At 42.3% G+C, this 26,255-nt stretch overlaps 1 protein-coding gene across 1 annotated transcript; it reads right to left on the reverse strand.

Moving 5' to 3' along the window:
• Positions 1–5,489: 5,489 nt before the first annotated feature.
• On the reverse strand, positions 5,490–25,666 carry ATP12A (ATPase, H+/K+ transporting, nongastric, alpha polypeptide). The gene is made up of 23 exons (XM_010192234.1): positions 25,424–25,666; positions 23,238–23,384; positions 21,694–21,753; positions 20,698–20,901; positions 19,998–20,111; positions 19,709–19,843; positions 19,062–19,179; positions 18,450–18,718; positions 17,385–17,583; positions 16,787–16,896; positions 16,130–16,264; positions 15,231–15,423; positions 14,594–14,769; positions 13,440–13,576; positions 12,583–12,733; positions 10,409–10,577; positions 9,560–9,714; positions 8,871–8,994; positions 8,563–8,708; positions 7,815–7,948; positions 6,880–6,981; positions 6,175–6,266; positions 5,490–6,002 (listed from the first exon to the last, which is right to left on the reverse strand). Exons 1-23 carry the CDS (start codon positions 25,430–25,432, stop codon positions 5,974–5,976), a joined length of 3,108 nt encoding a protein of 1,035 aa, XP_010190536.1. The 5' UTR covers positions 25,433–25,666; the 3' UTR covers positions 5,490–5,973.
• Between the last annotated feature and the right edge of the window lie 589 nt (positions 25,667–26,255).

A 26,255-nucleotide genomic window follows, 5' to 3' on the forward strand; every position in this document is an offset into this window, starting at 1 on the left:
AAACCACCTGAAGTTGATTCCAGTTGAGCTTTGTTTCCTAAATAGCATGCTCTGCAATGTAGGCATTTAAATGATGCCAAATGGTCTCTGAAGATAGCATCTCACAGGTAACCAGTGTGCTCATGTTGCTGTGGTGATTATGGTTAGTCCAGAGGATCTGCTAGGTAGAAAAGTGCTGGGGGTAAATACCTTGGCATCTAGCATTTCTGAGTTTATTTGGCTTTCATTTATGGCCTCGAATTTTACACCTTCAAATTAAAACTGCTCTTGCAGCTTAAAAATAAACTTCACAACGTGCAATTGAAGGAAACTCAGTTACGGTCTGTGCAAGAGTTAAAACTGCTCTTGCATCTTAAAAATAAACTTCACAATGTGCAGTTGAAGGAAACTCAGTTACGGTCTGTGCAAGAAATAGAGTTTCATTAGGAATGCAAACTACACTGCGCTTCCTGGTGCGGTTACCTGGAGTTAGATGGACTGAGTGATTATAGGGTGAGCAGTGCTGCGAGGAAATATCTGCTCCCAGGGGGTCTTTCACACTGGTGAGTCTGGACTAGTTTGTCAGTCATTGCAAAATAATGTTTTGGTAAATGTTCATGAAATGACCTGGTTAAAGCAGATGTAATAGGGCATGACTTAGGAGAAGGTGGTTTTCCTCTGTGAACATCTCAATTAGCAGAAGAAATTAATACAGCCAGAACAATATCTGAGAGTTTTTGTCAGAAGATGAGGCTAGAACAAATCGTTGGGGGTCTCTGTAAATTAGGATGCCCTAGACTGTGTAATGCTAAAGAAGTTTCTGAGACTCTGTCAAAGCCCAGGAGTGGCACCATAATCATACTCTGTGAATGCAGTGTTGTCTATCTCCTTGTGGTTTACATGCATGTGTACATGAATTTACTTTGCTGCAGCACAGATCTGCAGTAAGGCCCTTGAGAATTTGCTGCCCTCATGAGCAGCCAGCCCAGGGTTCTTTGTGTGGTGGTGCACCAGCAGTAATCCCTTGAATTAAAAGGTCTGCGAGTTGGGTGTGTCATTTGAGCTTCGTTGTGGTTATTTCTATTTTCAGTAAGTGTTGACACTGTAGTGAGAGCAGCAGTTGTCTGCAAATGTTTGTAAGATTGATTTCTGGTTTTCCTTCCTCTTCTAGTGAAGATACACGTGGGCCAGCAGTATCTGCTGAAGAGATTCCTCGCACTCGAGGCGGTGCTGCCAGAAAAGGTAAGAAGAACAATTTTCACTGTGCAGTTTGGCTACAGTTTGTGTTTCAAAACGTGGACCTGCCCATGAGTTAATGACAGTGAAGGCACTCTCCCACCTCAGAGAATACAAATCTCCGCTGTATCCCTCCAGTCGTCACCAAAGTCTCAACATCATAAGCTTTCTCAAACAATTCTTCAACTCTTGCATCATATTATGTGGTTAAAAGTGTAATACTGAGAATTCCCAGTTGTTAATCATTTTGAGAGGGGATTGATATCCTACATGAGGTCCACAGAACTCATTTACAGGGAAGGGAATGTGCTCTACATACGGTTGTCACTGTACAGTGTACATACTACACATGGATATAACCCGTGTCTCTTCTGCTACTGCCAGTATCAATTTTGTACTTGAGCATAAGAGAAAATTCAGACCCTGCCACACGTAAGGGCTTTAGCTCTTACGCAGTTATGGTAGAAGATAGCTATTGTTATTTGTTATCGTCTTGAAGCTTGACTAACCCCCAAATAAATTGCTCGTAACTGACTTGTTCAAAATCTGTGTGAAGTCTTTTTCTGCATAAATTTTTGAGCAATGTACTAACAGAGCCAAGAGCAGACCTCCCAGCAGAGAAACCTGTACAATTTCCTTGCCTACATAGCTTCTTACCTAGTGCATTGCGCAGCAGTTCTTGCCATCCTTAAATTCTCCCTTTCTCCTTTGCTGCAGAGTAGCACTTTGCCTTAAGCCAACTCTCCCTTTTCCTCTTGCTTGCCTCTTGACCAGAGTGCAGGAATTGTCTAGTGACATAGTAGAGGAAAGGGGAAAGGTGCTCAGGTTTTTTGGAGGTAGGAGGGGAAGATGGTGAGAGCTAGTTTAAACTAGAGAAAACTGGGCAAAGAAGCCACTGTTAAAAGAAGAAAAAGGAGGTAAAGGAAAGCTGTGAAGTTCAGTGTAATCAGTAGGGACATCTGACCTGTCTAGTCTGGCTGAGGCTGGAGCAAGAAAGCACAGTTTTGTGTTGAAGAAAGGTTTCTCGGTTTATGAGCTGGTAAGTTAACTCTTGGCATGCCTGGAACATATTTGGAAGCAGAAAAGAAAAGAGTCTGCTTGAAGGTATATTAACTTACAGTTCAAAATCTGCTTCTCTGCATTGCGTATCTTTGAGTTATTGCAACTGATTGAGGGAGAGCAATGTTCATTCTGTTGAGGCTGCAGAACTGACTAAAGGAATTGATAGAAACTGCGTGGAGGAACTGTATCTTTGGAATTTAACTGAATGTCTAGAACATCTTTTATTTGGGAGCCACTGGAACACGAAGATGCCATGGTGAGTGTCTTTAACCTGCTTACAAGTGGGTTACAAAACAGGTGAAATGTAATAAATGATGTAGCACTCGGTGTAAGAATTGATGTGTGGTACTGCCACGTAAAAACCCCTTGTGAGATTGGAGGGAAGATGCCCGTGTGTGTGGTTGAGGTGCTTCAGTTTGCAACTGGATCGTACCACCTTCTTTGCACTTTGCTTTATGAATTGTTTGATGGGTACAGCAATGTTCTCTGAGTTTATTGGGTTAAACGAGGCCCGTGTTTGAGGACAGTTCCACATTTGCTTGCATCAGATCCCATAACCTCATGCCTTAGATGTCAACGCAGAACGGTTGTACTGGACTGGGAGGTCCCAGCCGCTGTTTCCCGCACGTGCTGTTGTGCAATGACCTGTCTTGTCCTGTGCAGTAATTCCCAGACTTACCAGTTCTAACAAACATCATGCATGCCAGGGAGCACATGTAGGATTCATTCTTTCCACACCTATGGCCTGTTTGTCTGTTCTGCCTTAATGGTTTTGAGATCTTTTGTAATACTGGAAAGTCTCTCAGACTTGGAAACAGTGAATCTGGCTTTAGGCATTCACGGGCTTTGCCACTTTTGGAAATGATGTTAATCTTCTGATTTCTTAACTTGTCTTTTCAGTTGCTTTGCAAATCTCTGATTTGGACTTTCTGCTCGAGCACAGTAAAACAGATTGCAAAGTACATCTTGTCCTCTCAAAGAAAATGTAGCTATGATGGAGTCTCACACAGCCAAACTATGGAGTGGTTACGTTGCGTACTCCTGTGCCTCTGAAGGGGCTTTGGACTGAAGTAACGTTTGAAACGCAAAGGAGCATTTGTTGGCAGCTCTTGTTGAAAGCAAAACTGATCCTACAGGTACGAGAGCAGACTGTTGCAGAATCATTTGCTGATTGTGAGGTTTTTGCTCCTGACCATCAGCTGCTTTGTTTTCCTTTCTGTAACTGATCTTCTAGGTGCCTTTTTTTTCCCTAAAATGATTATACATGTGGGAAATGTGATACTGCAATTCCTCCCCACTCACTTTTGCACGGAGGAGACATAGAGACAAACATTTGCTAATTTTCCAGATATTACTATGGCAGAATTCTTTTGCTCTTCTCTCAGGAGCATATGTTGATGCTAAAATGGATGCATCACATCCATCTTTGAAGTTTTCCTCTCAGAACTTTTTTCTTTATGCTCTGCTGTTCAGTTTTCTCCAGCTTGCATCACTTTGTTTCCTCCTGATTTCATCGTTTGACTCCTCTTCAAGCCAAAGACCTCCATGTGTCAAAGCTCATTCTGATACTGGGGAGGGTGCACTTGTCAGATGAAGCCTGAATGGTTTGTGACACAGCAAAAAAAGAATGTTCCTAGAAAAATAACGCAGAAGCCAGATTAGTTACAGTTGTAGCACCGTCACTTGGCCTTGAAATCCTGGCAAATTCCTCTTCTGTAGCTCTGTGGTTCTGTTGTCTCTTTTGCTTTGGTTTTGTTGTGGGATCCCGTGTATACAATTTCAAGAGAGTGTTTTTGATTTGCATTAGCAGCAAAGTGATGCATTGTCTGTGAATGTAACCAGAAATAGTGCTCTCCTGTTCTTTCAGTGATGTGTTTATGGGATCATAACTACCAGGAGTTAAAGGACAACAAGAGCACTTTCTTCTTTTAAGAATTTGTTGTTGGTTTGGTCTCTCTTCAGATTGTTTTGCAGAGCAACCACTGCATTTCTCAGTGCTTTTAGTCCCTTGTGTATTCTGTGAGTGAACAACCTGCCAGTTATCTTTCCCACAAGTTTTTTCAAGAAGAAGTATTTTGTTTTTGAAGTAAAACAAGTGTAGCTATATTCCCTCCTGGTTCTGTGCGGTAACTGCCCCCACGTTGTGTGAAAACTGCTTCCCCTTCTTCTTTGCTCTTCCTATCTATATTTGACTGTGTCGTTTTGGCTAAGGACTCAAATCTATAGACAGTGAAAAGTGGGTTATATTGCTCGCCCATACAGCTTCTCCTCATATTTTTCCTGTCTTTTAAGCAGAAGACAAAGCGAATCAGCCCTGACTGCTGACAAATGACAAGGTGTTGAAGTGAGTCAGCTTGGCACCTCGCATACTTGTTGTCGGTGTGTGACAGGATTGCATTACCAAATGATAAGCAGCACATAAATCTGGAATTTGGACTCGCCCATCGTTTACATGCTTATTTTTTGTCGCTCTTCCTTCTTCCTTTGTAATTCCTCTTCTTCATGTCTATATGTGAAAAACACTGATATCCAGTGTAATTGATGCATAGTGTAATACCCAGCCAGGTATTAAGGAGAGGAGTTTCGAGGAGGGAGGATCACAAAATGCAAGGTCGCTTCCAGCACACAAGGGTGTGGACTTTTGGGAACAGGCAGGCTTTAGGCTGGAAAACACTCCTCTCTTTCCGCTTCCTCAGTTCTTCTCTTGGTTTCTTTCTCATTGGTAATCCCTCTTGCTGTTTGCTACAACAGGAGTTCCCTTTCTGCCCCTGTTTCTTCTCTAAAGCTCATCTAGACTTGTATTTAAATGTGAAATAGCAACACACATTATTTATTTTTTGCTTTAAAATTGGTAAAGCCTTTGTCTAAACAAGATGTGGTACCTACAGTTTCTTGCTAAAACGACCGTATTAAAGACCTGGTTTCAAACAGAACTTTAACTGTATCTATTTAACACATTACTAAGGTGTATTTTTTCATAGAGGTTGTGGCCTTGGACAGGGAGTATTGAATGTTCTATCTTCAAATCAACTCATTGTGCCTTCCTTTCAAGATGTTTTTATCAAACCTAAAGACACTTGCAGTGTGTTTGTCTGTTAACAAGAGCAAAAAAAAGCAGGTATGCGCTTCTTTCCTCTTTGATCTGGCAGATGTTAGGTTTTCCTGTCCCTCTTGGTTTCTTTTAGTCTTTATAAGAAAACAAGATGGACAACTGTTTTCTGGAAAAAGTTTTATTATCAAATTATTCTTATACAGCATATTTACCCTTGGTAAGGTAATACAGATCTATATATGCACTCACTTGGAATTCAGTTCCACCAACAAAACATCTGCAAACAACATCTTTAGTGCAAATTAATGCCTTAGATTATATGGATTTTCTGTCTTTTTTTTCTTTTCTGTGTGTTTTCCTCTCAGAGTGCTCACCAAGCTCATCTTTGAATGAGGGAAAATTGTGCTTGTTACAAAAATAGGTAGCATTTCAATTTCTAGACGTGTCAGCTTTACAGTACAGCGAGAGGTAATTCATCAACCTCTAAAGTCCTTGTTTCTTCCTGAAATTCATGAAATTTCTTCACCCCTTCACGGGGCGAACCCATGCTTGATATTGCACAGACAGGACTTTAAAGCAGCAGAGGCTGTGTCAGGTGGGGAAGAAGTTCTCCACAAGGAGGAGGACCAGTGATAAGGACTGTTTCAATAATACATGTTCTTGTCCCACCAACCTGCAGCAGGAGAAGGGAGAGGAGGGAAAAATCAGTTCTTTATTTCTTCAAACAGAGAAAGTAATAATTGCAAACAAATGGTCCGTTTTTAAGCAGCTAAGGTAAGGGTATGAGTGAAGGGGTAGGAAAGGGCACCTTATATTAAAATTCTAAACTAGAAGAATCTACTTACTTCCTGGGTATCTCCTGATAAGCAGCTTGCGGACTTCATCGTAAACCCATATCAAGATGGCAAACGGTACAGCCACAAACCAGTACTGAAACCTGGAGTGGGTCAAGGAGTTTTCATTCAGAAGCATCCAAACACTCAGCTGAATTTCTGGGCTCTCTGTCTATGCTATTTGATGTCACTGAAAGAGGGTTTGGCCTTTTTGGCTTCTATTTTATCTTAATTTAAGCACTCCAGCGGTAACAGATAAGATGATGTGGACATAAACCTCCCAATCTTAAGTAGTTACTGAATTAGTTTATTCCATATTCCACTATTCAGAAGGAAATGCTGCCCAGTGGTTTTACAGTCTCTGAAGATGGCAGAAAACTGGAACATCTCTGACAGTGATATATTTAAAATAAAAGTTGCTTGCATAAGATTAAGTAGAATACTGTCTGATCTCACCAAAATATTGTGGATCCCGGAAAAAATATTAAAATGTTTGCTCTACACAAGTAGGTTTCTGGACCCATAGTAGTAAATCTAGTAGAAAAAGTAGTGCTTTTTTGTGGAAACCATGAAAATAATGCCATTTTTAGTCAATAAATTGTCCACCCTGTTCTTCATAATGAATATTCTTAACTATGTATCCTTGAATTACATGGACGTCCTGCTCCCATTTGTCTGTTTCTGCTAGAAGGGAAGTACACTGGCATCAAAACTCACCTCAGCGGTGTGAAGTTCAGGGCTGTAACGTGGCCAAGACCATAGGTAAGAATCACAGCAATTCCTATCTGGGAAAATATACCCACCCAGATGACTTTGTTCCTACGAGAACACCAAAGAGGAAGGGGTTACATGCGTCTGGCTGTGTGTAAGAACCACAGTAAGACACAGTAGCAGACGAGGGGTAGGCTCTGTAGCACTGTTTTGCATCACATAGGCCCTGGTGTCTTTCCTGGTGTCATTCCTGACCTACTAAGACTAAAGCAAGCTTTAGGTAGGCTTGCAGTGTGCGTTAGTCATGTCTTCTTATTGCACCATGAATGTGCACATTGTGACTCAAATGTAAATGTAAGAAGGAAATATACATAGGTGTAGGCGCTGTACCTGCAGATAAAGAAAGGAAAACAATTTGCTTTCCTATCAGAAATACTCTTGACTAAATGCCAGCTTTTACACGTGGCCCCTGTCCCAACAGATACTTTTAACTCCCTGGCTTCCACGGGATTGAACAGCCAGAGCTATCTTAGGGAGTCTGACAAACCAGTATCTCCTCTTCTCGGAGGCTAAAGTTATCTCTGACAAGTCCAAATGTGCTATCTATTGATAACTGCGTAACTTAAAAAAATAATCTGGAGAGGAAACTCCCTTTTTTTTGTAGTGAACTTCTCAATGAATGGACAGGTAGTTTTAAGCTAATGCGTTTTCAGAGTAACCGGTATGTCTGTCTTTAAGGGAAACCCCTATCATGAAGTAGGAAAGGAAACGGGAGGAGGTTTAATAAAATGTTTGTGCTCTTTGATTGCTTGAAGCCAGATTTAGTCTTTGTTCAAAGACTGAAGGTCAGTGGGCTAAAGCACTGAGCTAACCTTCTTCTAAAATTAGGAATAGGCTAACGTATCCTCTCATGTGTCAGGTAAAGAGTCAGCAAAACTTACCTGAAAAGACCCTGCCGGAAAATAGAATTTCTTCGTGTTTTCCTGATGATCAAATCAGCGACTTGCTGAATTGTGATGCTGACAAAAAAGGCTGTATAGCCAGTCCACTGCAGGTACGTCCGCTGGTATTTAGTCTGCAAAGCAAAGAGAAATCAAATCACTCGTATTTTTGTGCAAGTGACTGCAAGGCCTGACAGTAGGATTTCAGTTACTAAGGTGTGAATGCAGAGTTATTCCAGATTTAGGTTCATAATGATCGATTTTGGTCGGTTGTTCTAATCTGCTGGTTACTGTGGATGAGTCATGAGGCTGAAGCACGAGCTTGGTTAAGGAGGTATTTATATTGATTTATTAATGGCTTTTGTGTCCTGTGATTTCAGCAGAATGCGTGAGGGGGAGTGAAGAGTGAAAGGGGGAGGGAGAGTCTGCAAAGTATTTTACAGTAGTGCTGTTCAGAAACAGGGCTGAGAGATTATGATGGGTCTAAACATAAAGTCCAGAGAAGAAGGTGCATCTCCAGAGGCTTTGAATCAGGAGAAGGGAAATTGTAGAAGCATGAATGGAGTCTGAATGGAAGAGCTAGGTGGCAGGAAACTCCTAATAGTCTATCCTGGGGGACCATTGGATGAAAATTAATTATGTTTGCATTTAAATCTCTCTCTCTTTCCTTAATTATTTGTTTTGGAGGAGCGTTTTTAAGGAACTGTTGAGTGAGAGGCAGTACAAGGATGTTTCAGGGCTTCTTTACCCATTCCTGTCCATACGAATCCTCAAAGTCATTAATGGCGTTGTTTTCCCAGTCGACTCGCACTCCAAGCAGCGTGGAAGGGAGGAAACCTTGTTCAGCATACACGGCAAAATAGGTTACAAAGGCTCCCACTGACTGCATGATACCTGCAAAATCAAAGAGGTACAAATGAGGAAGAAGCAAAATTTAGGAGCACTGGGGAATGTGCTGGGTATAAGCATTGATCTGTCTCCCATGGCATGGATCTAAAGGTAGTTTTAGAGCTCTTAGTGCTACAGGATAGCGTTTCAGGGAATGGGCCAACCTACCGATCTGCAGATAGGAGTATATAGCGAGCTGCTCGTTCACCAGCCTGTCTTTCCTTTTGTTACGAGGTCTCCTGTTCATAATATCGCTTTCAGCTTTCTCGTAGGCTAATGCAACAGAGGGGATCTACAACAGAAATAACCCGTCAGAGTCTTGGTGACATTTGTCTGCTTCTCAGATGCTTCTCAGAAAAGTTTCAGGTCTCAAGTGGTTCTGCTGACATAGCCTGCCCTTTCAGTCTGCACAGAGCAAATGAAAGAAGGATCCACGTAACATTCTCTTGACATAGGTCTGACAATCATAGGGCAATACAAAGGATACTGAGGATACTGAAAACATCAAAGGGTGTTTCAGATCCCTTGGACTGGGCTCTAATGAAATGTCTGGTATTCATTCCCTGTAGGAACTGCAGCAATTGGTGTGATCTCTTGATTGAAACACACTTGTTTTGCACACCGCTGAGTTTTACTTGTCACCGTGGATCAGAAGTCTTTTCTTTCTGCTGCCTTGCACGTTTTTTTTTCTACTCTTCTTTCTCTACACCTGGCTGCTTTTACTCTTTAACTAGCTCGATATTCAGCTGGAGGGCAAGGCAACTAAACCTTCCAGTGTTCTGCCTGTCCATTTGCACTCTGCTCTCTTACTTGTCTTGGTATTACAGCAGAAAATAACTTGAAAGACCTCAACTTACAATGTCTGTGCCCAGGTCAATGAACAGGATGGTGATAGTGCCAATGGGCATTGGAATGCTGGCCATGATGTAGATGAGGAAGGGACAGAGCTCAGCAATATTCTTGGTCAGGGTGTAGGCAATTGTTTTCTTTAGGTTATCAAAGATCAGGCGGCCTGAAGGAAAGGGAAACACTTCTGTAATAGCTCATAGTCAACAGGTTTTTTTAAAAAAGTTCAATTCTTAACTAAATGAAGATATTTGCCACTTATGGCTACATTCCTTATACATTTGGAGTTTCTTTTTAAACTGCTAACCTACCTTACCTTTGAGCCTTCTGGAAATACAAGTGAAAATAACAAATCTCTTTCAATGGGTGGAAAAAGTCTCATTCCACAATACACTATGGTTTTAATGGAAACTACAAGCTTTTAACAGTGAAAGGGTTGAATGTGTGTTATAGTCATAGGTGGAGCATGGTGAAGGTGATGTGTGAGCAAGTAATAGAGTGAAAATGTAGACAAAACCAAAGATACAAATTATCTTTGTGAGGCTCAGAACTGCATAGGAACAAGAGGGGAAGTGCTTTTTTCTGGAGGTTGAACAAGCAGCAATAGCAGACTGATTCTCTACTTAAAAATGTGCGAGAGAGAGGCATGATTTCCTTATTGCCTGTTGGATATGTGTCTGCAAATTGAATTAATTTCCAGTTTTCCCAAATACCAAAATCACATTCCCGATTCCAGAAAGAAAAAATGAAAGGAGGGGAGGGTGAGCACAGTAAGGAAGGATCAGGGGGTGCACTGTGCCAGTGCTGTGTGACTGCCAGCAGTTTTCAGCTAAGAAAGTGGATAGCAACATTATTTTTACCTTCCTCCACTCCTGTGACAATAGAAGCAAAGTTATCATCCAGCAGTACCATATCAGCTGCATTTTTAGCTGCGTCAGAACCAGCAATACCCATAGCAATTCCAATATCTGCTTTTTTAAGAGCAGGGGAGTCATTGACTCCATCTCCAGTCACGGCAACAACTGCTCCCTGGAACAGACAAAAGGATCCAGATGTGGGTTTTGTGAGGAGATGGTGCTCTCTTCCCCTAAGGACAGTCTGCTCTAGGCACGCTGCCTGCCTGTCCTTAAATCTCTAGAAGAAAGAAGCTGATATGAAGTTCTGAATCATCTTCGTACCCCATAAAACATAGCCAGTGATCTGAAAGATGCTAGGTAGGATTAATACAGCAACCTCAGACTTTGGTGATAAATGTCTGGGCTTGAGTTTGTCTTCTAGACTCCCTTCATAATTGATAGAAATGGGAAATTCAGGGATATGATTTAATACACCTTAAACTAGACATCTAAATGAGACGCATTTAAAAAGCAATTAATCTGGTAATTTCTTTCTGTGGACTATAAGGGGGCTTAAAAATTTAGACACGTGGCTATGTGTATATGGTCTATATCTGTCTGAGCAGACCCACGCTCATCTCTGGCATCTGTGGGAAACGCAGTTGACACAACATGTTCTGTCCTTGTTGGTGGGGTTTTTTGTTTGCTTTTGTCAAGTGCTTATGAATCAGTTTTCATCCTAATTGTAAATTATGTAACTGTTCAGTTACAGACTGTTCTCATCCTATCCCAGCAACTTCTGGTCATTGCCAGGCTGTGCTAGAATTGCACTAGCGATGCAAAATATGGAAAACTGATTATTCAAATAATCTTCTTTGTCATCTTTCAATGAAGCCACTACTGCAGCTAAAGGTCCTCTTCTAGTTGATGCGAAAGTTCATGGCTTGATAGCAATGCAGAGTGTTTGGAGTGGGAAAAAGCCTGACAAACTGATTAATACAAATACTGAATGTCCTGTCCCTGTGGGGATTTAGCACAGTGTCACTACCTATAAATAATGCCATGTACAGAAGGGCTTATAAGCTCTAAGTACTAAACATGTAGACTGGCTGGCTTGAGTTGAGGGGGGGAGGGTGTTCCTCTTCATCCTTTAAAGAGCCAAATCTACTCGGAGTGCGGGTGTCTAAGCAGTGCAGAACATATTTACCCTCTGTCTGCCAAAGACCATTTGAAAGGAGAATATAAAAGCGATTAAATAGAAAGATTTTATCTCTTTTTTTCTCCTCTCCTGAAATCATTTCAGGCTTAAACACAAAGAGCTGTTGATGCTGATTGAGAAGCTTAGCTCTGGCATAATTACGAAAATAAAATAATGTCTTGTGCCGTATTCTCCTTCTCTGCAAAGTTCCAGGCACAGCAGCAGTGTGGCTTTCAGTTCACAGCATCTACTTGGAAGATGCCGTATCTGAGGAGAGGATCTTTACATGACAGTCTGCATCTCTTTCAGAGCTCTATGCGTGTCATTTCTTTCCGTTCTGCCTCTTGTGCTGGCTGCAATCCATGTTCCTTTACATAATATTGCTCGTGGATGGGACAAACTCTCTTTTAAATCCTGCTTTCTGTGGGTTGTTTTACAGTCTTTGAAAGTAACGCAGATAAGGCTTGGTGCTACGTAAATAATTTTGTGGGATGCATACCTTATTTCACTTCTAAACATTGCTGTGGGCGGGAAGTGCACAGGTGTAAATGGCCACAAGAGATAAGATGATGTGGTAACAAGTTGCTTTTATCTGGGTTGCTTTTATCTGGGTTTAAAGAATTCCTGAGGGAAGGCTCCTTCCCAAACAGTGCACAACCTCTGCCCAGGAGGCTTTATGTGCAGCACAGCAGCAGCTTCTCAGAACTATATGCAAAAGGCAACCCTCGGTACAGCTCTAAGCTAATCAAACTTAGGAAAAGCTCATTTGGTCAATAGTTCAGAGCCTGTAACAGGAATTTGAGTAGCTTGGATTCTGGCCAGACAGTGTTTGTGGCAATCTGTCAGATAATGTTCTTGCACAGTGCAAAGAGTATAAACAGAGCTTAGAGAGCATTGGAAATTGGCTTCCATCCTCTCCCCTCAGGGTCGGTATCTGTGGAAAGCCTCACGAACACCCTATAGCCATATCCGTGTATAACCTTTTACACCTCTTACTCACCTGCCTTTGGCAGCCTTCAACTATAATCAGTTTCTGTTGCGGCGATGTCCGAGCAAAGACGATCTCCGAGTGGTTACACAAGATTTCATCCAGCTGCTGCAAGCTCATGTCCTTCAGCTCCATCCCATTAACTACTGCTGCTGTGGCTTCTCTGCAAGAGCCATGGGAGAGCTGGGTAAATTTTCCAATCAAAAGGCTTAGATAAAAATAGTGCGCTCATAGAATGCACGCGGCTTGATAGTAAGGAAAGCAGCAAATGGAGTTAATTTCAGAAGCATTAGTTGGTAATCAGCAGGTGTTGAATGAAAGCCACTGTAGAAATCCAGAGTGAATGACTCCAGAGGGGAGTCATTGAAGCTTCCTCCTGAACAGACATAACAGCAGAAAATGCATTTTAAAGAGGACTCTGAGTGGGAGGGTGGGACAGTGGAGGAGGAGGAAGACTTTTTTTTCTATAAAGAGCTTTTGACTTTCTCTTACAATGTTATTTTTTCACATTTAATGGGTGAAAGAGGAATTTGGACTGATGGTCCTTAGGCTGTGTGATGCTGAATTTTGCTGTTCATATTGTGTGTTTCATCAAATGAGCAGTGACAGCAAAGTCCAACACGATGTACAAAGTAAAATTTGCTAGTTTTTTTTCAAAGGACCAGTGAAGATGAGAGCAGCAGACCTAGACAGTTATTTAGGTAGAGGTGACATGTTGGATAGACACAACAGCTGGGAACGTATCAAGAAACAGAAAAGCAAAAAGCAGCCGTGATGTAGAAATAGGCTATAAAAGCATTGAGGAGGGAGAAGGCTTAGCTTTCAGCAAATGAACCCGCAGGTATCCCCTGGACTCTGTTTGCTCTTACCCTCTATTGACTTGCTCAACAGGAATGTTGAGGCGCTTAGCGATATCTTCCACCGTCTCGCTGGTGGCTGAGATGATGCCTACGCTCTTGGCAATGGCCTTGGCCGTGATTGGGTGATCGCCAGTGACCATGATAACCTGTGGAAGGGACAAGCGCTCAGCGGGAGTGATAAATGGATATGTAGTGGTTGGAGTGAGATAAGGGGAAATAGCTGCTGCTGGAGACCAGGAAGCAGTTCAGAATCTGAACTTGGAAAGCTGAGCTATGTACATAACAGTGACAGATAATGACTATTACTTAATTAGTGCTATGTTGACATCTGGTCTGTACCTCTTGTTATTGGTGCTGTTTTATCAGGGCTGTAGAGGAAGAACTTGTCGCAGGCAGCAAGGTTAGAATAATGCAGGAAAAATAAGCCTTTATGTAAGAATTTATATTAGGTTTACTCAAAGGGGAGAGTTCGTTAGTATATTCCATCTTAAAATGGATCCTTGTGACTGAGGTGTCCTGACAGATAAGACACAGTTTTCTCTTGTTTTTCTTGGAGAAAAGTTGCTAGATCTGTCTTTAGGCTACTGAAATTTTTATCAGAGTTGGGGCTTGGGATTCATCTTATCTGAGATCAGTAATTCCAGATACTGATTTTCCTTTATTTAGCTGGCTTGCCTCTCTGCCTAGAGCTGAAAGTTTACCTGTGGGCCTCCAGCAGTGAAATTAGGGGAATTACTGCTTCAGGTTCAAGTTGAACTTGAGATTATTGATTCCTATGCGTAAAAATGAGTAACAAATGTAGCCCTGTGTCCTAATGCCTTCTCAAGAATTGTTTGTGTTCCCTTACGCTGTTTACCAGCTGGCATGGTTTCTGTAGCCTAGAAATTGGTCTGGTGAGACAATATCTGAGCTTTTCCAAATTCGGATTTCCAGTTTCAGAGTCCCGTGTACTTCCTATAGTCTGATTCTCACTTAAATTAAACTGTTTTGCCTCTCTGGGCCTTCTTTAAAGTAGAATTGTAGAGTGGTATTAACAGACATTTGGATTTTTGGTAGTTGTTGCTAGAAAGGAACTTAATGACAATGTGGTAGAAGATACTAAAAGTTACATTATCATGAGTCTGTCTGTAGAATCGGTGTATTTTGCATTGTAAAATCCCTACCTTGATCCCCGCACTGCGGCATTTTGAGACGGCATCTGGCACCGTGGAACGAGGTGGGTCGATCATAGACAGAAGCCCAACAAAGCACAGGTTGGAGGTTGGGAAGTTCATGGTATCTGTGTCAAATGGGTAGGTGTCTGGAAACTCCTCTTCAGGCAGGTACAAATGACAGAAACCTGCAAAGAAACTGGGGTTGGTGTGGTGTACAGGAAACAGTGGGAGAAAGGAGAGTTTGCTATATAGCACCAGGCTTTTCTCTTACATATAGAACTCTGGTGCATTTAACCATTAGCTTTCTACGGAGGATTATTTTAACCTTTGTAACCTTCACATCAGAGTTCATGCAGAGTCAGTGATTCACATGACAAAGCTTGCGATGCTGCCAGCAAAGAAGAGTGTTCTCCTGTGTAGATTATGTATGGGATATTTGGCTGCTCAATGTGGCAGATCAACATCAGTATAGAGCAGAGAGCTTACAGCACGTCGGTGTGATTTTAACACTCTGCTTAGGAGGCTTTACGCCTTCCTTTTTTCCCCTGTGCTGCAAGAGCAATGAAGTCCAGACATGCTGGGTTGTACCGATTGAAAACCCCATTTTACACCACAGTTCTCTGATAGTCCCTCTAGTTGGACTCACCCAGCACTCTCTCTCCCATGCCCCCCAGCTCCATGTATGCTGTTTGGAAAGCTTCTGCCTTCTCACTGTCCAGCGGTTCTTCTTTGCCATTGATCATGATGGTGCTGCATCTCTCTAAAATCCTCTCTGGGGCACCTTTCATCACCAGCAGGAAGCGTTTGTCATTGGGATCGTCGGTCTCGTGAATGGAAAGCTGCATGCCACAAATAGGAAATTATTTGAAAGAGCATGTGTGATCCTCATTAATTTCTAGTTTTGGTCAGTTTGTATGGAAGTAATGCTCCTTCTTTTCCATGAAGATATCAGACTTTCCATCAGATGGAGTGAACTACGTTTATTTTAGCTTCGTTTTTCTCTGTCACTGAGTTACCCCATTAAGACTTCCAGGTCACAAATAGTTCACAGAATCGCTTGGTTGGAAAAGACCTCTGAGATCATCATGTCCAACCGCTCCTGTCTACCCCCTAAACCATATCCTTAAGTACCTCGTCTACCCGCTCTTTAAACACATCCAGGGATGGTGACTCCACCACCTCCCTGGGCAGCCTGTGCCAGCTTCTGACGACCCTCTCAGTAAAGAACTTCCTCCTTATCTCTGACCTGAACCTCCCTTGGCACAGCTTGGTGCCGTTTCCCCTTGTTCTATCCCCCATCACCTGGGAGAAGAGCCCAGCACCCACCTCTCTACACCCTCCCTTGAGGCAGTTGGAGGTGGTGATGGGGTCTCCCCTCAGCCTTCTCTTCTCCAGGCTAAACAAGCCCAGTTCCCTCAGCCGCTCCTCATCAGCCTTGTTCTCCAGAGCCCTCACCATCCTTGTGGCTCTTCTTGCATTAGACCCAGTGATAGAAATGGTTTAAGTTTGAAACAGTCTGGCATAATTTCCACAAATGAAACACACCTGGAATTTGTTGGTAGAGTTGAAAGGAATTTCAGCCACTTTCTTGTTCTGCGCTCTAATATTCATAACGTCACCCAAAATGACCTCTGCAAATTTCAGCAGAGCTGTTTCGGAGGCATCGCCTACCACGACTCTCTGTGTGCACAAAAGGAGAAACAGTTTACAGCACATTTACTTCTGCACGTCCATCAGGAGAGCCTGCATGCTTCTATAATGTGTTGTATGTTTAAGCAGTGAGGAATCTATGTTGCTACATTCAACAGTCCTGAAAAATGATTTCAGTAATGCTCTGGGACATCTGGTTTGCATTTGCTGCTGTAACAAAGCAAAGAGATGAAATTAGTGCTTGATCCTGCGAAAGCACGCTGGGATCACTTTCAGGTTTGTGTGGAGGCTTTGTAGTGCAGTCGTAAGGTAGCAGCAGGTGTGTATGGGCGTGCGTGCTGAGGCACAAAGTCAAATGGCTTTGAGGAAGGCATTGACGGAGGGTTTTTTCCCTGTCTTTTTGCAAGTGTATACCAGTAATACTACTGTAAATAGTAACCTAGAAGATTGGCAGGGTAAAATGAAGGAGATTATTAAAGCCAAACAGATCAACTCACATGGTCTCATATTGTTCTTAGGAAGAGAAATAAGCTGATGTTCAGTAGACGGTACCTTCATTATTGGGACGTTCTCCTGTCCTGGTCTGAATTCCGCTCGGTTGCAGAGAGTTACAATTTTGGATAATGCTGTCCACGACAGAGAACTTTGATCAAAAGGCTGGGCTGAGAGGAAGCAAAATAAATATTGGACCTCTTAGCATATTACATGGTGGAAGTAGAAGCTTACATTTGAAACAGTAAGATTAAATTATTTGCAGAAGAAAATTGCTCTTTTGAGAGGTTCTGTTAAAGAAAAGCAATTTGATGAAAACCATTACATCCGTTAGTTAGCAGTTCTGGCAGAATTGCTTAGATGATATTTCTTTATTTCCTTACTAAATTTACTCTTGGCAAGGGGATCTGGATGAGAACCTCCTCCAGACTTACTTTCTGTGAGTGGAGTTCACATATTAGTTCTTTTATTCACATCTCTACATGGCTACATAACAGGATAACAGGGGGTTATCCTGTTGCACACTACATTTCCATGTGGAAGGAAGACACGTCTGGTTTAGCTATCAAAAGACATTCCTATGGACATCAGTTTGTAAAACACCACAGGTTTGATCCAAGCAGTTGCCCCTTCCCAGATCCCCCATTGCCATATTTACTTGTTTGATCTTCACTGGTGTCAGCTGAGTAGATCTGGTTGTCGAACCAGAGGTGAGCAACAGTCATCCTGTTTTGGGTGAGGGTCCCTGTCTTGTCAGAACAGATGATGGAGGTAGAACCGAGTGTTTCTACAGCTTCCAAGTTCTTCACCAAACAGTTTTTCTTCGCCATCCGCTTGGCTGTCAGAGACAGACTCACCTGGCAGAAGTGAAGAAATTCAGCTTGGGGTTAGTGAGGTGCAGTTACAGAATGATGCAATGACCTTGCGTGTTTCTGCTAGGTTGTTTATGTCTCGATTTTTGAGGGCTTTTTGTTTGCTTGTTTTAGGAAGAGAACATTTTTTAAAAATGATCTTTTGCTTGACTGCAGTAGATGATTTCTTTCTTTTTAACAGCATTATTAAAGTCAGAGCTTTGGATGTAACTAGCAAAAGTACATTAGCTGCTGAAAGGAACCTGCTTGCCTGCTGATAGAAATAAGAATGGCCTATTCTACAAGAGGCTGTTTTAGATGGAAGAACCTACAATGTGTGGAGAGCTCCTAACCACCAGCTTAATGAATCCCGAATCATTATTGCAGTACTGCTGGTTGGTTGCTGTTGGTGCACTTTAGGGCTAACAGTGCTTAGCAGGTGTGCTGCTTCTCAGCCAAGGATTTTAGTGATACTTTTTAATGTGTTATTAAGTGGAGTTTTCGTGTGACTTCTAGGGTACGATATCCTCAATTCCAGATAGGAATGGGTTCTGGGGAAATGAGTCACAACATTCTCCTGGTTAGCAATTGCGGGAAAACAATATTTGAAGAACCTTATTTCAAACTGGATTCTTGTGCTGAAGCTTTTAAGATTAATGGCTCAGTTATGTCAGAATTCACAAGTGAAATGTTTGTCCTTTCAGTTTCATGGAAAAAACCACTCCTATTTCAAACTCGGCTCAGCCAAGTCACTTAATAGGTAATCTGTTCTTCACTGCTTAGTGTTGCACTGTAGTGAACTTAGGAGCGATGAATTGTGGTAATGGCTAAAGAACTGCAGTGCCAACCGGTAAATTCAAACATGGACTTACCGTCACTGTGGCTAGCAGTCCCTCTGGCACATTAGCCACAATGATGCCAATGAGAAAGATGATGGAGTCCAGAATCTTGTACCGCATAGAAACAGATATAATGAAGAAGAGAACACCGATGGAAATGGCCACTCCTGCTACCAGGTAGACAAAATGTTCTATCTCGATAGCAATGGGTGTTTTCTCGTTTCCTACTCCCGATGCCAGAGAGGCAATTCGCCCGATGATAGTGCGATCCCCAGTGTTGATTACAATGCCAGTAGCAGTGCCTGCAAAGAAATAGAGGACTGTCAGCTCCAGGAGAGTCTAATCCTGTCTTCTGTACCCAGTACTGATTGACAGAGACTCTTCTCAGCCTTAATGTGACTGAGACAATTGATTGTTGCATCCGTAACCAAGCTGTGCATTAAAACAAATGTCTCACTGGTTGATACTAAGTATGTCCAGCCCAGTCCTTAAGGCTTTATTTTGGTGTGCTTGGGACAGTAGCTTTTCGTGAGCAATTAAACCTTTCTGGAATTCCTTGAAGCAGAATTGCTTAAAATGAGTTAGCAGGATTATGTATGACCCTGTAGAGGTGCCATGTCTAGAGGCTCTTCTCTCTGTACACACCTTCCACACAGGTGGTGGAGTAGAAGGCGATGTTCTTGGTCTCCAAGGGGTTCTCATGGGTGAAGTCACATGAACGAGACTGTGGTTCTGACTCCCCTGTGAGTGAAGAATTGTCCACCTTTAATGAAACGGAGACATGCCCATATTAAAGTTAGAAATACGCAGTTTTGTCTAGCCCAGAAGCCAAGGCAGCAGCACATTTAATAATTGGTGACAGGACCCTCATCTCTCGGTGCCTTTGCTCTGAGAGAGTTGTCATTGTCAGCGAGAGAATCTATTTCTGTGCGAATGCAGTTCAGTCGATGCTGTGTGTGCCTGTCAGAGGGATTTTCAGCAGCAGCCTGAAAGAAAAAGTGGTTTGAATATCTGTCTCTGGGTCTGTGGAAACTCTTAATATTGTATTGCTATTTCTGTCACGAGAACATGGTATGGACCTAATGGCTTCTTTTGGTATTCAGGGAGCAGAGATGTTAATCCTAGGTGAGCTGAGCATCACAGTATAGCTTCTGCACTCTATGAGTTAATTAGATTATGTGTCATTAAAGCTCTGATAACTCATACTGGGAGCGCAGAAATTCTCTATATGTAATAGAAGTCTCTCAACCACATCATTGCCCTTTTCCCATGCTCTACAATGCACTGTTTACCTTACAACCCTGAGTAAAGATCAGGCGAATGTCTGCTGGGATCCTATCTCCACCCTTTATTTCCACGATGTCTCCAACCACCAGCTGGTCTGCTGGCAGTTCCTTTTTTTCTGCATCTCTGATGACAAGAGCTTGCTGAAAGACACAAGTGGGACAAAAATGAGCATTGTGCCATGCTCCGGACCTCCTTAAAAGGTAAACTCAAGTTGGGCTAATCACGTTTTGTCGTTTCATGGTGCATTATTAGATTGAATATTTGTCTCTAAAGGAATGCATTGGTTATTCTCACCTGTGGAATCATTTTACTGAAGCTGGCCATGATATTTGTGCTTTTAGCTTCTTGATAGTAAGCGAAGATACCAGTGAGGATGACAACCAGCGCCAGGACTACACCAAGGTAGAGCTAATCAAGAAAAGACATAATCTGGTTAATTTAGGACAAGTGCTCAGCAGTTCATCTTTTAGAATAAATCTTAGTTCCGTATTGTTTCAGGAGACTTAAAATGAGGTATTGATCAGGTTAAAAGACAGTTTAAGAAAAGAACTTGCAAGTTTTGCCCTGCTAATGATCAAGTAACGCTTCTGGAGTATGAACAGGGCTTCTAATAGTAAGTTTGCCATCTCTCTAAAAGTGTCCTCCAAACTAAACCTGACACAAACCTGAACAAATTATATTCCTAGCAGAGTGTAACTCTTAAGGGGATCGGAGTCAGAGACTCCAGAGTCCTTTGTAGATTTTAGTACTGCTCTTATGAGTACTCAAGTATTACGACTGTGGGTAGTGGTTATAAAACCTTTACGTAGGCACTCTTAGACAGAAGTGGTATGTCAGGTATTTGAGCATTTATCAGAAATGTTTGGTGGTAGAGGGAGAGTCCTGATATAATAAAAGGCCTCCTTGTAGTTACTGAATAACTGTGAAGCAGTATTTCAATTACTGAGATTGACAGAGGGTCAAGTACTCACTTTGTGGTTACTCAAATACTTACATTGTCAAAGGCTGATTCAGCTCCCTGGGCAAGCTGAATGCCAAATGAAATCCAGGAGAAGACAGCTCCTATCCATAGGAGGATGGAAAAGCCTCCCACCATCTGCTTCAGGAACTTTACAATTTCAGGAGTGGCTTTGGGAGGAGTGAGAGCGTTGGGACCATCCCTGGCCAAAATCTCTGCTGCTCTTGCATTAGAGAGACCCTGAAAAATAAACGAGGTGTTTAAAATTAAGTCACAGAAAAAGGGATTTCTATCTCAACTCAGAAAAACATGTGCTTTTCCCTTAAACATGTAAGTAACCTGCATCTCTGATTTCCAAACCTGATTTCAGAGTGGCTACTGTTAGTTACCCGCTATGAAGAAAGCGAGATTTCTTTACTGGAGCACTGAATCTGGGGCTGTGTCAATTAGGAGTTTTCATTCTGTGGCTGCTGTTTCTGCATTTCCACCGAGATGTTTGTAGTTCGTGGCTTTCTGGAAATTCCTGTCTGTACTCTGACTGCGTTGCAGTGCTTTGATACTTGAATATTAGGTGTCAAAGTGACTTAGGTGTATAGTTTCTCAAATCTGGTGTTTCCTTCAAGATAAAATGATTTCCAATGCATTTTCTTGCTATAAATTGTTACAGACACTGCCAGTGAAAACTGAACTGTAGTGAAATTGAAACACCAGACAAAAACTGGGTAGAAAAGCTGAGGTCCTGGTGCAAACTTTGAGGTCAAGCTTTGTTCAGGGATTCTGATTTCAAAACAGTAGGTCAGGCTTTTTCAGAATCGAGAGTCTGAGGACTCCAGTCTGAATCCAGGTCAGCGCTGTTTGTTGACTTGCTGCTTTAGGCTTTACTGGGAGCTGCTGCATGGCATTTGTGCATGCGTGCATCCACATAGACACATATGTATGAGTCTGTTGATTTGAATGTTTTCCTGCTGCTCCTAGGAAGCTTTGGATAAGCCAGAGGCAAAGTAAGGCTGACTCAGGCAGTTATGGACTTACTTTGTTGATGCTTGTACCGTACTTTTCCTCCAGTTGCGATGCGCTGAGCCTGTGGTCATCCTGCATTTAAAAAAAAAAAGAGAAAATCATAGCAGATTGTCAGAGTGTCGAAAAGTTTATTTTTTGGATCTGGTGAATCAGGATCAGTTCAAACTGCCTGGATCTGGGGCCGTGGATCCAGCTGCTAGCATGACATCCCACCTGCATGAATAGACAACATGCAATCTGCTTATGTGCAAGCAAAATACCCCTCCGCTGTAAGGTGGTATTTTCTTTTGAATTTGAGAGTACTTTTGTAAATAGCTCCCTCCTCCAGCAAATCTGTCACAAGAACAGAGTGGTGTTTTCATGTTAGTACCGCTTGCCACAAATGTCTGTGCTGCTTTCCTCTTTCCGCGCTGCCGGACTCAAGCGTTCGGTAGCACAGGCGACGCGCTGACGGAAGAAAGGGTGTGGTGTCAGAATATGTGTGACAACAGCGCTTGTACTTGATTCACAAGGTAGGGTATGTGAAATTGTTCGCCAGAGTCTTGTAGAAAGAAGCAGCAGGTTCTAACCACGGTTAAAAGGGTGTGGGAGAGGGAAATCTCAAAGCTCTGCTCCTTTCCCCGCAGTGACACCTCTGTGGTATCATTGACCTAATTATATCTTGTGTTGAACTCAGATTTAGAAGCCAAGAATTTGCGAGATCTCGCAGTTGTTTTCACAGAATGATTCATTGGTACTTGGATGAGTCAATTAACTTGTCTGCGCTTTGGTTTCTCTTTAGAAACACGAGACTGATGTTACATCCCCTGGTGGCAAAGATAAGATGCTTAGACAATTATTTAGCTATTACTGGGTAGATCTTGGAAACGTGATGGATAAACTGATGGCTCATTTAGGAGTTTTCTTACCTTTGAAATACCATCTAGCCCATAAATAGCCTGTCCTTTGAGTTGCTCTCAAAGCAATTCAGAAAAGAGGTCAGTATAATTACCTCCATTTTTCCGATTGGGAAACTGAAACGTACAGAGAGGAAGCAACTTGTCCAAGATCAGCCAGGTCGGTAGCAAGCCAGAAGTGAAATACAGGTTTCTTGAGCTTAGTGCACAGTCCCTGAAGTGCAGTGCAGTTGGTTTGGGGAAAAAGAACCTGTGCTTGAAGCTGAGGTGTGCTTTTAGATCTCCTAGAAATCTCTGCAGCAAAATGTTGTGCTTCTACCTTTCCCTCTGTTTCCTGGCTGACTCGGCAAGTGGCAGATCGGAGGAAATACCGATTGCAGTTATTCCATCTGGGATTAACTCCTCTTTGGGGAGATAATGTCCAGAGATTTAATTAAGCCAGAATAATTCTTTCATTATAGGTATTAATCCTGCACAGCTTTGTTCTGGCACACTTCAGGCATGCGAAAAAGTGAATCCGTCCCTGTGTTAGGACTTTCAGCGTTTCAGTTTCCTGTTAAAATGACAGAGCAAGGGCATCCAATCCCCTTCCCCAGGCGGCGTTCAGACAGTGGGTAGAGCCTGTCCTGCCAGGTGTAACGGGAGCTTAGCAACACTCACCAGGTCCAGTTCTTTCTTAAGGTCCTCTGTCTTCTTTTTTTTCTTGTTGCCTTTCAAGTCTTTGTACTTCTCCTCTTCGTCTCCTATCTCTGGTTTTTGTAAATCTTTTGTCCCATAGATCTCAACTGAGTAAACATCGGACTTTTTCTGTAAAAGAAGTGAGGTTTTGGCATTGCTGTGAACATCTGATGGGACGTGAAGCAAGCAGTAAAAATTATCACAAGCAAGTCAAACTCTGACAAATCTGTTTTCTTAGACAAGCTACAAATTGCTACAGTCTCTTTCCCCTGGCAACTTAGAGCACTAGTTCCTGTCTTATCCTAAGATCTCTCCAGCGTGAGTTAACAGCAGTCATGGTCAGGTCTTCAGCAGATGTAAATTATAGAGATTCCTTTAGAGATCTGCAACACTTTTAGTAGTTTATGGTCTAACACAAAGTGTGGGAACACTGCTAGGGTCTCCGCATTGCTAGTGAAAACCATTGAGTCACTCATCAGCTCCAAGGAAGAGATCGGTGTAAAAGCAAAAGATTTTTAAAAGGAAGGGGGAGGGAAAAATAATCATGGAGAACTTTCCTGTTGCTGGAGCTTTTGAGATACATGACTTCAAGATTTACTTTTCTTTTTTAGTTAAAATTAACATTTAATTGATAAAATTAATATTTACACATTCACACTCGATCACTTGGCAAGAAATGGAGGCAAACACCATACTGGTAGCCAAGGAGAAGCAAGTCTGTTTCTTTTCACTTAGAGCTCAGAACTGACAGGGAGTTTGCAAACCCTTCACTCATTTTTGCCCATCTAGTACCGGGTGCAGGAAACTGTTATCCTAGGGAAGCTGCTAAACCTCTAACAATGTTTTGCTTTTATTGATAACTTGAGGGTTGTGCTGTTTCCTAACTTTAAGTTAATACTGTGGTCTGAAGGGCAAACTTCCTGTGTTGCTAATTTACCAGCTTCTCTAATCATAACGTTCCAGATCCTAATTATCCTGTAAACTACATGCTGTGACTTGGAAGAACTATTGGTTGACCCCATTTCAGAGGCTTCCTCACAGCTTAACCATCAGAGCCTCGTAAGAGTCACACTGCATCTTATCTGATGCTGTGCTTCACCAGTGGGACAGAGGAGCTCGTAGGCTGCTGCTGCTGCGAGTACACACGCACTCTGCAGGGCATTTGTCAGAGTCTGGGCTCCTGCAGAGGTAATATTTCAGATGAGTTGAGAGTAGACGTCTTAACTGCATACAGACTAAACCAAAGAGCTTAAGTAATGGAAACAACAAGGAAAAAAAAGGAAGGATTGGGACATCTTATTACTTAATAGCATTCTGAACTCAAAAGTGGCATCTTATCCTCAGATGCCCTTTAGTTAGAGGAATGTTGAAGTCTTGACATTGTATCTTGAGGGAGGGAAAAGCTAAGAGCTGGTCAGTAGTTTGGGGAGAGTCCTGGTATAATAAAAGGTCTCCTTGTAGTTACTGAATAACTGTGAAGCAGTATTTCAATTACTTGAAGTCCTTTTCCTAAAGCACTTGAATTTGCTTGGTGATATATCCCAGACAGAGGACATGTCTGTTACAAGAAGTTCTGGTTTTTATACCTTGCCAAAGATTCACAATCTGGTTTATCTGTTGGAATTTTTCCTTCACCTTCCTCCTCCTCCTCCTCCTCCTCCTCTTAAACTGTCCCACCCAAAAATCTGTTCAGCTTTTCAAATCCACATAAAGTACACCAGGAGAGAAAGAATACAGCTATCTACGGTGAGAACTTAGGAGATGGAGGAGAATAATAAGGAAAATTAATGAAGTTAGTAAAATCTATCGATGCATTCTATGCATGATCTATGTTTAACCTTTAACCTGTCAATTTTCATAAAATCCCAGATTCTGGCATTTGCAAAAGGGATGGTGCTCATGAAACTCAGTTATGAAACTAACTGGCCAGTCCTAGAATTCTTCCCTATCCAATCTGATCCTTTACTTTTTAGGATTAGAGGTGCATACCCATCTACAGTGAAAATTTTAGTCATTGCACTGCATGCCCAACAGTGCCTGGTATTAGTCCCATTTTTCACTTAGCTCATATTTATGATCTACACACGCATATTAAAACTTAAATTAACGCTTGTTCTGAAGAAGAAACACATATGCAGTAGCAGCAGTTCTGCTAACAGCACACTCACCTTTACCATCTTGGTGAGTTTATTCCTTTCCTGATGGTGTCAAACAGTCAAGCCAAAGTCTCTGGATGAAAAGCAAAAGCCCAACTGGAGAACGAAGTGGCTCAGAGCAGTTCTGGCTATTGGAGTGCAAGAGCTCACAGAGGTTGTAGTTCCCTCTTGGCTGGCAAGCAGATGTTAGCTGGAATCCTGCTTGCACTCCGGCATCCTTCAGGCAGGACGGGTTCTGTGTCCAGAGCCTGTGGAGAAAGAGCACTGTTTGCTTGTGCTTTATAAATCAGCATCTTGTGCTGCCACTCCACCCCTCCCCTTCCAGGTCCAGCCCATCTTCTGTTTCACCTGTAGTAGGTGGAAAAATACCACAGTAATGGGCATGTGGGTTTCAGGTCAGATAGTTTCTAATTATTCCTTTGTAGTGTTTGCTCACAACTAGGGAACAGGCGTATTATTCATCTTGCTAGAAGCAAAGAGTTTCCTCCAGAGACTTTTCAGCACCGGGCTCCCCTTATGATTTCCAGCTGCCGTGGCAATGTACGGTGGGGTGAAGGGAGTCTGTGCACACTTTGTCTTGCCTGTTCACATGATGTTCTGTTTGCCTGCCTTGGGTCCCTAAAAGTCAGGTTCCTGCCCTGTTTAGGTACTGATATGGATACAGTGCAGTGGTGCTCCTTCAAGCCTCTTAGCTTGGACCTCATTTTTAATTCTTGCATTGCACTTGTGTTTTTAACCTTCATGCTTAGCTGGAAAAAACACTTCCCAGTGCATTTTCAGCAAGAGCATTTACCTGGGCAGCTTATTGAAATTGTTTGTCTTGCACTAATTACCAGCTTCCATA

Source organism: Mesitornis unicolor, unplaced genomic scaffold, assembly GCF_000695765.1.
Source record: "Mesitornis unicolor isolate BGI_N332 unplaced genomic scaffold, ASM69576v1 scaffold959, whole genome shotgun sequence".
Taxonomy (NCBI): domain Eukaryota; kingdom Metazoa; phylum Chordata; class Aves; order Mesitornithiformes; family Mesitornithidae; genus Mesitornis; species Mesitornis unicolor.